This window comes from Vicugna pacos, chromosome 32 (genome assembly GCF_048564905.1).
Source record: "Vicugna pacos chromosome 32, VicPac4, whole genome shotgun sequence".
NCBI classification, from domain to species: Eukaryota; Metazoa; Chordata; class Mammalia; order Artiodactyla; family Camelidae; genus Vicugna; species Vicugna pacos.
This window is the reverse complement of record NC_133018.1, coordinates 24,630,938-24,643,729: the sequence shown is the minus strand read 5'-3', so window position 1 is coordinate 24,643,729 and position 12,792 is coordinate 24,630,938. Positions and strand designations below refer to the sequence as shown.

Sequence of the window (12,792 nt, the reverse complement as noted above, 5' to 3'; positions counted from 1 at the left end):
AATCTATCCGTCCCATGTTTCGGGGGGCGAGGGGAGAGGTAATTAGGTTAATTAATTAACGGAGGCACTGGGGATGGAACCCAGGACCTTGTGCACACTAGGCCCATGCTGCAGCACTGAGCTCTGTCCTCTCCTCCATTCCACGTGCCTTTTAATCACCTTTCTTGCTTTCTTTCAGATTTTTTTCTCACCCCACTTTTCCCTAAGTTTAGAAGTTATACTCTATTTTTCTTTGGTGGCTTGTCAAAAATTATACCGAAGCCTTGTCAGTAACTTCACACTTCTCCTGAACAAGGAAGAGCTTCTGGAACACTCAACGCCTCCCGCTTTCCCAGCTCACGTCACTGCACCGTGTGCTACGCCCACCTCTGCTGACCCCACAGTGAGTGAGTCACTGTTGCTTATGAAGTCAATTTGCACCTCAACTACGTCACATACTTGTTTCCTCTGCTCTCGTTTCACAGACCTTCCATCTGGGAGCACCTACCTTCTGCCTCCAGTACAGCTGACCCTTGAGCAGCAACACGGGCTTGCGCTGCACGGGTCCACCTGCACGTGGATTTTTCTCAGTCTGTCCTCCAGCGCTACCTGACCTAGGCTGACAGACCCCACAGCGCAGGACCAGGACACCCAGGCCGGCTCTGGGGACGCGAGCGTCCTCAGACCTCGGCAGACCCGGAAGGCTCTGGAACGCGTCCCCCGCGGATGCTGAGGGACGACTGTTCATTTAGGAAAGGTCTGCAGGTAACGCTCTCAAGCCTTGTTCGAAATGTTTTTTATTTTACCCTTGTTGCTCAAGGCATTTTCAGAAGATACAGAACCTCCAGCTGGCAGTAGTTTTCTCTCCCTCCAGCAAAAATGTCATCCCCTGGCTCCTGACTTCAGCTCTCCCACCGAGCAGGAAGCTGATGGACTTCTGAAGGCAACCTGCCTTTTCTCTGGCTGCAGCCAAGACCTCCTCATCACTGGCATCACGTAGGTGCAGGTGAGCTGGGCTTTGGGCGTGTACAAGTCAGTGCCGTCCATCAGTTCTGGGAACCTCTACGGTCTCTGCTCAACTCTGTCTGGAACTCTGAGTAACCACATGTCACCTCCTCTCACCCCGTCCTCCACAGCTCTAAATTCTCTCCAGTACCTCCGCCTGCTATCTCCCCCGCCACGTGCCGAATAACTTCTTGTGATTTACCTTCCAGTTCACTAAGTCTCTCTTCAACTGTGTGGAAACTGATATTAAGCCCAATTATAAGATTTATGTTTCAATGTTGGTAACTGTTTTTTTCATTTCTTAAAGTTCTCTATGTTGGCTTTTTTTTTTATAGTTTCCTGGTTTTTACATTCTCAAGCGTCTCTTATTTCTTTAAAACAAAAGTATAATGGTTCTATAACCTGTACCCAATAACCCCACTATCTCAAGCCGTAAAGGCCAGCCCACTATTGTGGGCTGTTTCTGCTCACTCTCCCTCGTGGTGCTGCCTTCCCTTGTGTGCTTGGTTATCTTCTTTCACATGCTGCTCACTGCACCTGAAAAGCCACTGCACACACTCCAACAAGCCCAGGACAAAGGCATACACGTCCAGAAAAATCTGCATGTGACTCTGGCCACCATCCAGGGACACTGCCCATCCAGGACTACATCACTGGATTTGAGGGTTAGGGGGCCCTTTGGAGGCAACTTTCAAGCTGCAAACTGACCGAGAGCTGACTTGTGGCTCCAACTTTGCAGGAAGAGTCCCCAACCCCACCTCTGCTCAGCATGAGGGTGTAGGGCAGATGGACTTTCCTTCTGGTTCACCCTGCCCTCCAACCTCCGCCATCCAGACCCTGTCTCAAGGTATCCACGCCTCCTTCCTCACGTTCCAGCCGGGTGGGCGGGGCCTTGGGCTTGAACAGGAGGCCCCTGTCTGAGAAGGGGAGTGTACTCTAAGGCAGACACAGCCTCAGTGCACTGTTTACCTCTGGGTTTCCTCTTCCCTTAGATTTTGGCCTAATAATCAGTTACTCTCGGGCAGTTCCTTGAGGCTTTTAAGATGTTTACATTTTTTATCCAATAATTTCAGTTCATTAGGAAAGTGGTATAAATAACTCACCTTAATACCAGAAACAGAAGTCCCTTCCCACACTACTGAAGCAGCTCTAACCTTTCCTGCTCTAATCCGCTCATCACACGACTTTTCCTAAAACATACCACTGCTCAAAGATTGTCAAGGGCTCCCCATCACATGGTGAACAAAACCCGTGTTCTCTGGCCTGATCTCCAAGCCCCCAAACAATCTGGCCTCGAGGTCACCAGGCCAAGCAGACGGAGCCACTCAAGAGCCTCTGGGAGGCTGTGGGCCCCAGCACGCCTCTGCTGATGCGTTCTGTCCTCCATCTGACCAGAACCGCCCACTCTCCCCTGGATACGCCATCCCCTCTCTCGCTGCTGACCCTCTGCTCACACGGCTTGCCATCTTCCCGAGAGCCGTTTCTGTGGCTCATCTCCCTGGTCTGTAGGAGCCCCAGCCGCCTTCCCCGCCTGTCACCTGTGCCTCCGCTGTGCTCCGGCCCTAGGACTGCAGGGGCGCTATGAAGGCGTGCCACCAGTTTGATTCCTACTCCTGTCTCCACATCACCAGGGAGAGAATCCTGTCTACAAGAGTTGCTCAAAAAACACATTGTGGATCAACTGCTCTCTTTCAAGTGTATCACCAAAGAAACAGGTCTTTTTCAAAGTAAAACATCAAATGCAATTGAGCGTAGTCTGCCACCCTCCCAGAAGCGGCGGCACCGGTCGTACAGAATGACCCTAATGCCACAGGCCTAATAGCTTCTGCTATTTACTGAAGTGGCCGAATCTAAAGCAGTTTATTACAAAGCAGAAAGGAAAATGAATGAATAATCCTAAATCACATCCTAGAAACCGTTTTCATATATATCCCATTGCTGAGATTATTTTAACTTTTAAAGCCCAATTTACTGTGTGTAATTTACACACAGAAAAGTTCACCTGTTTCGGGTACAGAGTTCTATGAATTACATGGGTACATGGCCAAAGAGCCACCATAATCCAGACACAGAACATATTTTGTTTCCATCCCTACGGCTTTGCCTTCCCGGAATTATTTAACTGGAACCACACACACATGCAGCCTCTGGAAACGGCTGCTAGCCAGCAACCCGCCAGCCTGAGAGCCACCCGAGCTGCCGGACACCGGGTCGTTCCCGTACTTAGTAATGATGAATACAGCCCCTCAACACAGTCACGTCTGGGTTTTTTGTGCATACCTGTGTTTTCGTTCCTCTTGGGGGAAACCCAGGAGTGGGACTGACAGGCTGTACACTAAGTGTACGGTTAACTCTCTCAGAAACACCCGGGCGGTCTTCCAGACTGGCTGGAGGACTTCAGCTGTCCTGCACCCTCACCGCGCTCGGCACCGCCGGCCTTCGGGCTTCCTGCAGGCCGTCCTCGCAGGTGTTTGGTGCTGGAGACTCGGCTGTTACCTCTCCTGAGTGACGACGCACTGCACGCCTTCTCGTGTTTTATGTGCCATCCGTGTATGGTCTGTGGCAAAGTAACTGCTCAGACCTTCCATTTCTTACAGTTGTCTGTTTTCTTATTATTGACTGAAGAATCTTTTTTTTTAAATGAGAGGACCTCTCCCTTTAATGTAGGTGTTTGTTTTTTGGTTTTTTTATTTTGTCTTTGTTTTTCTGAGGGGGAGGTAATTAAGTTTACCTATTAACTTTTAGTGGAGGTACTGGGGATGGAACCCAGGACCTCATGCATGCTAAGCACATACTCTACCACTGAGCTATACCCTCCTCGCTGAAGACTCTTTATATTGGAGAATCTTTATATAATCTGAATACCAATTCTTTATCAGATACATTCTGCAAACATTCCCCATGCTTTTCATTTCTTAATAAGTTTCCAAAAAGCAGAAGTTCTTGATTTGAAGAAGCCTACATTATTTTTCCCACCACAATTTGCATGCTTTTGATATCCTAAGAAATCTTTGCCTAATCAAGGTAGCAAAGATGTCCTATGTTTTCTTCTAGAAGTTCTCTAGTTTTGGGTTTTCGGGTCTGTGATCCATTCTGATGACTTTCCGTAGATACTGTATACACTTCAGTTCTGCGTATGGCTACCCCTCCTCCAGCACCATTCTCCACTGAGACCCTCGGACACTCCCAATGAGGCCTGCCTGACTTGTACGTGTGGGTCTGCACGGACCCTCGTCCTCTCGTGGTCTTACGGTCTGCCCCTGCCAACTCCACACTGTCTACATCACTACAGCAACTCCTTCGTAGGAAAGACACGTCTCAGAGCCCAAGAGAGACATCACACAACCTGCCACAGCACTGCTGACTTTGAAACCGCTTTGTCTCATTCAGGGCACACAGGGTGCTTTCAGGCCTATGGCTCAACTGGAAATCAGGATGCAATGTAAACTCCTTCATTTCAGTTGTTCTTGTCTGCTTCTTACGGTGACACACCACAGCCAGCCAGCTGTGTCTTCTGCTGAGCGCCCTGTCTCCTTTGGTTACAAGCTCAGGGGGCCTGCAGCTCCGCGTCCACACCTGGGCCTGGACCCCCAGAAACTGACCCCTCGTGCCCAGTACAGCACTTGCACACTTGGGCAAGCCGCGTGAAGGCGTGTCCCGCCATCCTGTGACACCGTGCGAGAGCCCCAACGTCCCCCACCAGGCACATCTGTCACCGTGGCACGTGGGCGCCTTCATAGCCCACCACCTCCCACAATCACATGGTGGGTTTCCACACGCACACTCCCTTGGAAGACAACACAGAAACCATCCTCTGAACACCTGAATGGTCACGAGTCTTAGATTAGCACTTCCTGTACCGACGGAATATTTTTCAAAAAGCAAACAACTTCTGCAGCCTCCTAGGCCACTCATGCCACCACAAGCACCCAGGGGCAGAGACAACTCACGGTCAAGGCTCCAGGTGCCACGGGTGAAGCTAGGCGCTTGTTAATGGACTGGAAGGTGGCGGCGGGGACACCAGCGATGGTGTTCACAATCACGTTTCCGCTCACCGCACCTGCAGAGAGAGGGGCTGTGAGGCAGGGGGAGAGGGAAGGACTGTCCTGGATCGTGGCATCTCTGACTCTTACCCGTAGGCATGCTTGTCCCTGTAACAGACGTCTTAATGGCTCCTGCCTGCTGAAGAAAGAAAACCGTCTGAGTTTCAGGTCGAGCTCTCCTCCAAAGGCTTCCGTTTCATCAGAATCCAATCCAAACTCCTAACCACAGCTACCCGGCCCATGAGGCTGACTTCTGCCCCCACGCAGCCCAGTCGCCAGGCTCTGGCCACGCTGACCCTCCTGACTCCACACTTGCCAAGCTGAGGGCCCCCGCGCTTGCCGTTTCCCATTCTTCTCTGACTGAGGTCACTGAGGCCGCAGCCCAGGGCTCAGCTCTGCAGTCTCGTCCTCACCACCTACCACGCACGGAGCAGCCCTCAGGCCAAGCAGACGCTTAGTTTTCAGAACAGGAGGACAGAGCTGCCCCAGGGCATGTAAACCACTCCTGCAGCAAATGTAACCAGGAACCAAGGGAAGAAACGGCTCTCCCAAGACCTTCCGTGTGGGGTCAGGACGCACACCAGGCACACGCAGCCAGGGACACACCAGGCTGCGGCGGCGACAGCGCGGGGAGGGCGACCGGCGGCTGCCTTTCTCTTTCTCGCGCACGCGCACGTGCGCTCTGCTCTGAGGGGAAGCGGGGCAGGGCCAGGAGGGGACAGAGCGCACTAACAGGGCCTGCTCTGCAAGTCTGCAGGAAAGAGCGCGCGGTTCTTCACAGCCACGCTTCCCAGAGCCCTGCTTCAGAACCTCCACCTCCCCAGTCACGCGGAGTGACCCGGCCCCGGAGGGCAGGGCTGGCGGAGCGTGGGGGGGACACAGCCCTCCAGACCCGCGCTTCCTCGGAAGGCCTCACAGGGGGTGCGCGTGGACAGAGCAGCGAGGGCGCCTTCTCACCAGCACCGCTGCACTCCCCACCGTCGTGATCGCAGGGGGCACCTTGGGCGGGGCCTGCGCCGGCTGCGCGGGGGGCTGCGCTGGGGCCTGGGGCTGCACGGCCGGCGGCCCCGCGGGCTGCTGGCCGCCCGCTGCCTGTGGCTGCGGCAGAGGGGGCGGCGGCTGCTGGGGCGGCGGCGGCTGCGGCTGCGGCGGGGGAGGCGGGGGCGGCGCCACGGGCGGCTGCTGCGCCTTCTGCTGATCCGCCAGGGCCTGCGCGGGGGGGGGGGGGCAGTGGGAGGAGTCAGAGCCGGCAGCCCCGCCCTCCGCCCACCCCCCAGCCCCGCCCTCCGCCCACCCCCCAGCCCCGCCCTCCCGGGACAGAGGCCCAGGGCCCCACACCTTCTTTTCCTTGGCGATCCGCTCCGCGCGCAGAGACGCGACTTGAATGGGAGGCAGTGGTTTGTCGTAGTTGATTCCGCTAAAGACAAATGCAAGAGTTAAAACCACACGGGCAAGTCCTGAAGTAGACAGCGTTCCGGAAACCCAGTGTCCTCCTTTCCCAAGCTGCCCGGCGCTGGGAGGTAACTCCTATCAAGCCCTGAGCGCCACGGCGCTGAGCTGATCGGACTTGGAAAGGAGAAAGGCTGCCAGTCTACCCTGGACCTCTCCTCCCATCCTGCCCAGAACGGCCCCGGACGGCGGGCGGGGTAGGCCTGGTCCGCGTGCCCCAGAACGCGTTGGGGCGAGACTGCAGGGCACCTGCCCCTCCCGAAGCCCACCTGCCCTGCCGCGCTGAGCATCAGCCCTCCCCCAAAGAGCAGGTGGGCAGGTACAGCTCAGTGGCAGAGTGCCTGGTTAGCATGCACGAAGTTCTGGGTTCAACCCCCAATTCCTCCATTAAAATAATCCCCCCCCCCAAAATTTCCTGTATCTTGCCAACTCACTCCCGGAGGACTTCACACCACATCTGCTTCCGCCAAGGCCCTCGGTTACCTCCGCGCTGCCCCTGGGCCTCCCTACTCACCACAGGCTCCTCCACCTTGGTGGCGCCATCCCCAGACCTCCTCCTCCCACCCTGCAGACCGGCCTTCTGGTTGGCTGCCCTCCCACCCCACTGCACACTCCTGCCCATGGCCACCCTCACTCAGCCGAACAGGGACCATGACAGACACGCCCGGCCCTCTCCAGCCCCGCCACACCCGCCCAGCGGGCCCCTTCGCTGATGGCCCCGCAAGCCTGCAGCCCGCCTGCCCTCGGCTCTGCCTTGCTAAGTTCTGCCCGCCTCCAGGTGAACCCTCACCCTCCGTGAGGGCTCAGCATTTTGTGTCTCATGTGAGATAAGAGAGCAGGATGGGGCCCATCTTGGTCACTGCGGAGCCCCCAGGCCAGCCTGGTGCTCGGCACGCGGCATATTAAGAAAAACAGGCAGGACAATAGTTCATCAAGCCACTCAACAGATTCACGTGGACACCGGCTCTGTCTCGAGCACCTAGAATCTGTGTCCACAGAGCTCGCGCAGACACCGAGGGAGTCATTAAAAACGTACAGACAATCTGCATGGGTGGCAGTCCAACCAGGCGAGGACAACAGTGTGTGGGGAAGGGAGCCGTGCACACGTCCAGGGAGACCGCCCCAGAGAGAGTGCCCAGCCAGGCAGAGCCGTGAGGCGGGGCGGCCTGCGCACCCGAGGCAGCCCCAGCAGGCCGGGGGCTCCCAGTGGGGCCGGGCCCGGGTGGTGTCTGCACAACCTACCCAGCAACAAGGAGAGCTGGAGCCAGAAGGGCAGCTGGGCTACATCTGAACATCTGTTTTTTTCCCGAAACTTTATTATAAAAAGACAAACGTATAGGAAGGCGCAGGGACTACAGCAAATGCCCACACCCCCAGCACCCTGGACACCAGGAGGCTGTTTCACTCTCTGCTTCCTCACATCCACCCCTCTCTGCCCACCCACCCAGGCACCTTCTTTGTTCCTTTGCAGATGTTCAAAGCAGTACACTCACCCCCCGACAGGATGCATTTTTAAGGCAGAGCCAACAAGCTGTACGACAGATTATAGAGGTGGGAGTGATGAAGAAAGGGGAGGCAGCCCGTCAAGTATGTCAGCCTGTCCTCCACCAGACTGCAGGCAGGGACACACCCCGTTGTATGAGCAGGGACACTCGCCACACAGGGCCCGCCCCACATGATACGCCCCAGCTGACACTTGGACACACCTTTGCACAGTAACTCACTCAACTTGCTGGGTTTAAGAGAACACCAAAGTGAGATCATTTCAAAGAGTGAAAACTGAGTCACGAATACAGAAATACCTTTCTGCCAACACGGAGGCATGCTTGGGGTTTTTCTGAAAGGGATTCATGCCAAGCCTGCAGCACAGAAAAGACACAAGAATTACTAACCGAAGGAAAACACACCGAAGGAGGAAACGCTAAGGACAAAGGGTAAACCGAGCCCCGCCCCCCGCCGACAGCCAGCGCAGGCAGGACGCGGGTGCGTACAGGGGCTTGATGGGGGGGCTCCTCTTCCCGGCCGTCATCTTCATCAGGTCAAAGCGGCTCGTGTACAGCTGCGTGTGCGAGGCATTCTCGTCCTGGGCGTACATCTGGCCCGTGCGCAGAGGGCGGTTGTTCTTACTCTGGAACAGGATCCACAGCGGCACGTTCCATCACCAGGGGAGCAGCATCCCCGTGGAAGCCCCACAGGGGCCCCCCAGGTTAAACACCCAGCCCTCTCCCTATCCTCCCCCCCGAGACTCAACACAGACACCCCAGCAGTGACACACACATCCTGCCTGTGTGCAGCCTCACAGAAGCCTCCACACCCAGAGGGAGAGCGCCCGCCTTCCGCCAGGGAGAGATCACACGGCGAGAGACACAGGGCCAGGGCACCTACACCACTGGCCCGGCCCCTGGGGGCCTCTGCCCGCAGTGGGCGGGGAGGGACGGCTGTCCCATGGTGTCTGCGTCCGTCCTCGGGGACCCCAGTGCCACTGGTGCCTGGTGCGCTCTCCTGCACAGACCCCATGGCGTGGCCGCCTGCTGCTCCCGCAGAGCCTCAGCGGCGCAGGTGTGCCAGGCTGAGGGCTGCGCGGCCACCGGGTCAGGGCTTGGTCCTCGCACAGGCCCCCTCCGTCTCCAAGCCCAGCCACCCCCGAACTGGGAGTCAGACACAGCATGCCCAGATGGCAGCCGACCCCCAGCCGGACTAGGGGGGTGTGTGCGCACGCCCCACATGTCCTCTGTGCCACAGGAACCCTAATCAAGCAGGCAACACCCAGGAAAACCAGAACCACAAATCCAGCGCAAGGCTGGCCGGGCGGCTTCCGGACGTCAGCCGCAGGCGGAGGCCTTCCCACCTCGCGGCAAAGTAAACACGGACCCGGGACAAAGGGAGGGTGAGGCCCCACAGGGACGTCTCAGCCAACGCCGAACAGCGAGCGAGCCGAGGCCCGGGCCGGGGCCGGGTGCGAGGGCCACCTCACCCTGCCCTCCTCCCTCGGGATGAGCACGCCCTCGTAGCGGGCCCGGCACTGCTTGGAGGAGCGGTAGATGCGGCTGCACGAGTTGACGACGTCGCTGACGAGGTCCCAGTTGGGCGTGTGGGCCGGGGACACGATCGTGAGGTTCAGCGGCAGCTCTAGGAGCTGCTTCACGGCCTAGGGGGGGGAGGCCAGGCAGGGCAGGTCAGCGCAGGGCGGCAGGTCAGCGGCGCCCCTCCTGGAGGGCTTACAGGGCCAGGCCAGCCACGCGGGGCCGCGCTCACCTGCAGCAGCGCCCAGTCCTCGCTGATGAGCCACTCGGGGTTGTCGGGGCCTGCCTCTGCGCTTGGCTTGGCAAACGTCGGCAGAGGCTTGGCGAACTGCGTCTGCTGCTTCAGCAGGATGTTCTTCTTCTGCTCCTTCCCCTCCCGCCGGATTTTCAGCATGCCAGGCGTCGCACGGTCGAACAGTGACCGCGGGGGCACCACCGCCTCCCCGTGGCGCTGCTTCTTCTTCCTACCCGCGGCTGAGCAGAGAGGCTGTCCTCAGCGAGCTGGCCAGCCAGAGGGCCTCGCCTCAGCCAGAGCAGCAGGGGGAACAAGGGAGACCACGGTTGGGCCCAGGGAAACCCACCCGCCCCCACTGGCGGCTGACCCGGGCTTGCTGGCGGGTGGGTGTGGTGGAAGCCCACCTGAGGGGTCCGTCTTGTGTCGCCGGCGCTCCTTCCGAACGTACACAGGCGGCAGCTTGGCCTCTGGAATGGGCGTGGTCTCGTACATGAGACACATGACTGAGTCGATGTAGATGTCGTTGTCATCCTGGGGTGGCGTGGGCGGGGTCCAGAGCTGCATGGGGAAGGGAGGGGCATGAGCTGTGCCATGGAGAGGTGGATGGAGAGGATGGGGGAACAGGATGATGGAGGGGATGGGGGATGGAGGGGATGGGGAAAGGGGGGTAGGAGGATAGGGATGGAGAAGACGGGGAAAAGGGGGACAGAGGATGGGGTGACGGGGAGATGAGGGGACGGGGAACAAAGGGAACAAGGGGACAGAGGGATGGGGAGATGGGGGAATGGGGGGATGAGGGGACAGGGGGTTGGGACACTCACCGGCATGACTTCCGTCTGCCCGTCGGCACCTTCACACACGTACTCCTGCGGGAAAGGGGAGACATTTCAAGCCCACACAGTCCCAGCCTTGAGGTGCAAGCTACCGACTACCTATGTCCATACCTCTCAGGTCTTTAAAAAAAGCCTGACTGTGCACAGGACCGACGACGCGGTCTCAGCACAGCGGCCAGGCCTCGGGGAAAAGCCGGCACACCTGCTGGGCGCCAGCTGGGCACCTACCGCGCTGTAGGCGTCCTCCCGCGTGTAGGTGAGGAGCTGCTCCTGCTCCTGCTCGCGCAGCGCCTGGGCCTCCAGCTCCCGCAGCGTCCTGGCATTCTGGGCCTCCCACTCCTGCACCGCGGTCAGCATGGTGCCCTGGCGGGAAAGGCAGGGCTCCCGTGGCCGCCCGCACCATCCCTGCCCCAGGGCAGAGATGAAGCAGCCCCCGGGACCCCTCCTGCCCACGGACCCTTGGCCTGGACTGCACACAGCACCACACCGCCTCAAGACCAAGTCCAACTGCGCACTCGCGTTTCCAGTGAGTGTACACATGGACTGTTCCTTTAATTCCAGGCAGGTCACTCCTATTTCACAACAAATTTGACACTGAAGAATTTGATGTTCCCAAGTGTTAAGGTAACGAAAGTTCATTCTCTTACCTCGCTACTTCTCTCTCTCTCTTGATCAATGGAAGTATGGAATAACTCCAGGTAATTCAAAGCGTATTTTTCAATGGGTGTAAGCTGTTTCAAAAATATATTTTTTGAATCGAGTTAACAGCAAGTTAACAAGGGTTTAATTCCTTATACAACCCCTACCGACATTTGAATCAAAACAGGGACTGTTCTCAGTTAAAACCACCAAGAAATATTTCATAAAAGGGTCACAAGTTTAAAATATTTAGTTGTAAAGAAGGGAATTAACTTAAGGCCCAAAGAGAAGACGCCCAAACCTGTCCCATGAAGTCAGCCAACTCCTCCAGCTGCGACGGCTCCTCGTCCCCCTGGGACCCAGCAGCGTCCGAGGACCCCAGCACCGCCTCCTCCATGGGCTTCTGCTCATCTTCCTCCAGGTGCTCGATGCTCTTGAGGGCCTGAGGACGGGCTTGGGTTAGGCTCCTCTGATAGACTTAAATTTTTAATGAAAGGCTTTTAAGAAAGAACCACACCACACAGATCTGACTGCACACCCACACCGCACACCAAGCGCCTCTACGATGACTCGTTCAGTCTTCGAGAACCGCCCACACGCCTAAGGGGACACGGCAAACGGAAGGCCTTGGGGAGGGCCAGGGGTGCGCTGGCCGACACGCACACGAGGCTCTTAAGAGACCCAGCAAGACAGGGCGCCTGGGTCAGTCTCACACCCGACACCCGCCCTGCCCTCGGGTCCCGGCCAGCAAGAACAATTCTTCATGGTGCTGAGGACACAAGCCGCCGTCGGAGGTATAAACAGACGTGCTGCGGTGATGGCAGACACAGAAGACAGTCAGCATCACCCCAGTTCAAGAAATGCAAACGAGTGAGGCAGACGTCAGGTGCGCCTCTCCCGGCAGCCAAGGGGACAACCTGCAGCTTAGAGCTCGCCAATTAGGAACTGGAACAACCTCCTTCTAGGGCAACTGAGCAAAATCTGACAAGTTTAAGATGCAACCCTATCTCACACTGTACACGGTGTACAGCCATTTCCAGACAGATCGCTCATCTAAGGATGAAGAAAATAAAGGAGGCCCTCTCTTAGCAGAACACAGAAGCACCAAGTACATGAGAAAAACGGTCTGCTGGGTGGCCAAGGACCAAGAATTCCTGCTCACCAAAACACAGCATTAAGAAGACCAAAGCCCAGGCTGGAAGAAGACACCGTCCATGTAACCCACAAAGGCCCTGCACCCAGAACACAGAAAGGATGCCAAAAAGCCACGAAGAAAGAGACAACCCAGCTAAAAAGAAGTAGGAAAAAGATGCGACCGAGCGTCTTGTAAAAAGCTATTATCCGCACTGCCGACGAACACACAAGCTCATCAGCCGACAGCAAACTGCAAACCCAGCCCAGGAAGCCACCCCGCGCCTGCGGCTCTGAGCCGGCCCCGGCTGCTGCCAGCACAGACAGGGCCCGCCCGCCGCGGAGGCCTCCGCTCCACCTCCTCGCCCCGGGCCACACCTGACCCTCTGCCCCAGACTCACAGGGGTCCTGAGTGCTGCCGCCTGCAGGCGACACGTCTCGCCCACTAGGACACA

General features: G+C 57.4%; 1 protein-coding gene across 11 annotated transcripts in view; it reads right to left on the bottom strand.

Moving 5' to 3' along the window:
- Positions 1-12,792, bottom strand: part of EP400 (E1A binding protein p400) — a 98,485-nt gene that overhangs the window by 15,084 nt on the left and 70,609 nt on the right. For 7 of the 11 annotated variants that reach the window (XM_072953490.1, XM_072953487.1, XM_072953484.1 and 4 more), the window contains 13 exons: positions 11,508-11,648; positions 11,215-11,298; positions 10,796-10,930; positions 10,556-10,600; positions 10,139-10,292; positions 9,732-9,973; positions 9,451-9,624; positions 8,468-8,604; positions 8,279-8,335; positions 6,366-6,444; positions 5,985-6,236; positions 5,118-5,166; positions 4,935-5,044 (listed from right to left, as the gene is read on the bottom strand). In XM_072953490.1, coding sequence (XP_072809591.1) covers positions 4,935-5,044; positions 5,118-5,166; positions 5,985-6,236; positions 6,366-6,444; positions 8,279-8,335; positions 8,468-8,604; positions 9,451-9,624; positions 9,732-9,973; positions 10,139-10,292; positions 10,556-10,600; positions 10,796-10,930; positions 11,215-11,298; positions 11,508-11,648 — 1,659 coding nt within the window. The remainder of the gene's footprint in view (positions 1-4,934; positions 5,045-5,117; positions 5,167-5,984; positions 6,237-6,365; positions 6,445-8,278; positions 8,336-8,467; positions 8,605-9,450; positions 9,625-9,731; positions 9,974-10,138; positions 10,293-10,555; positions 10,601-10,795; positions 10,931-11,214; positions 11,299-11,507; positions 11,649-12,792) is intronic. The other 4 variants (XM_072953489.1, XM_072953495.1, XM_072953494.1 and 1 more) reach the window with 2 other exon arrangements.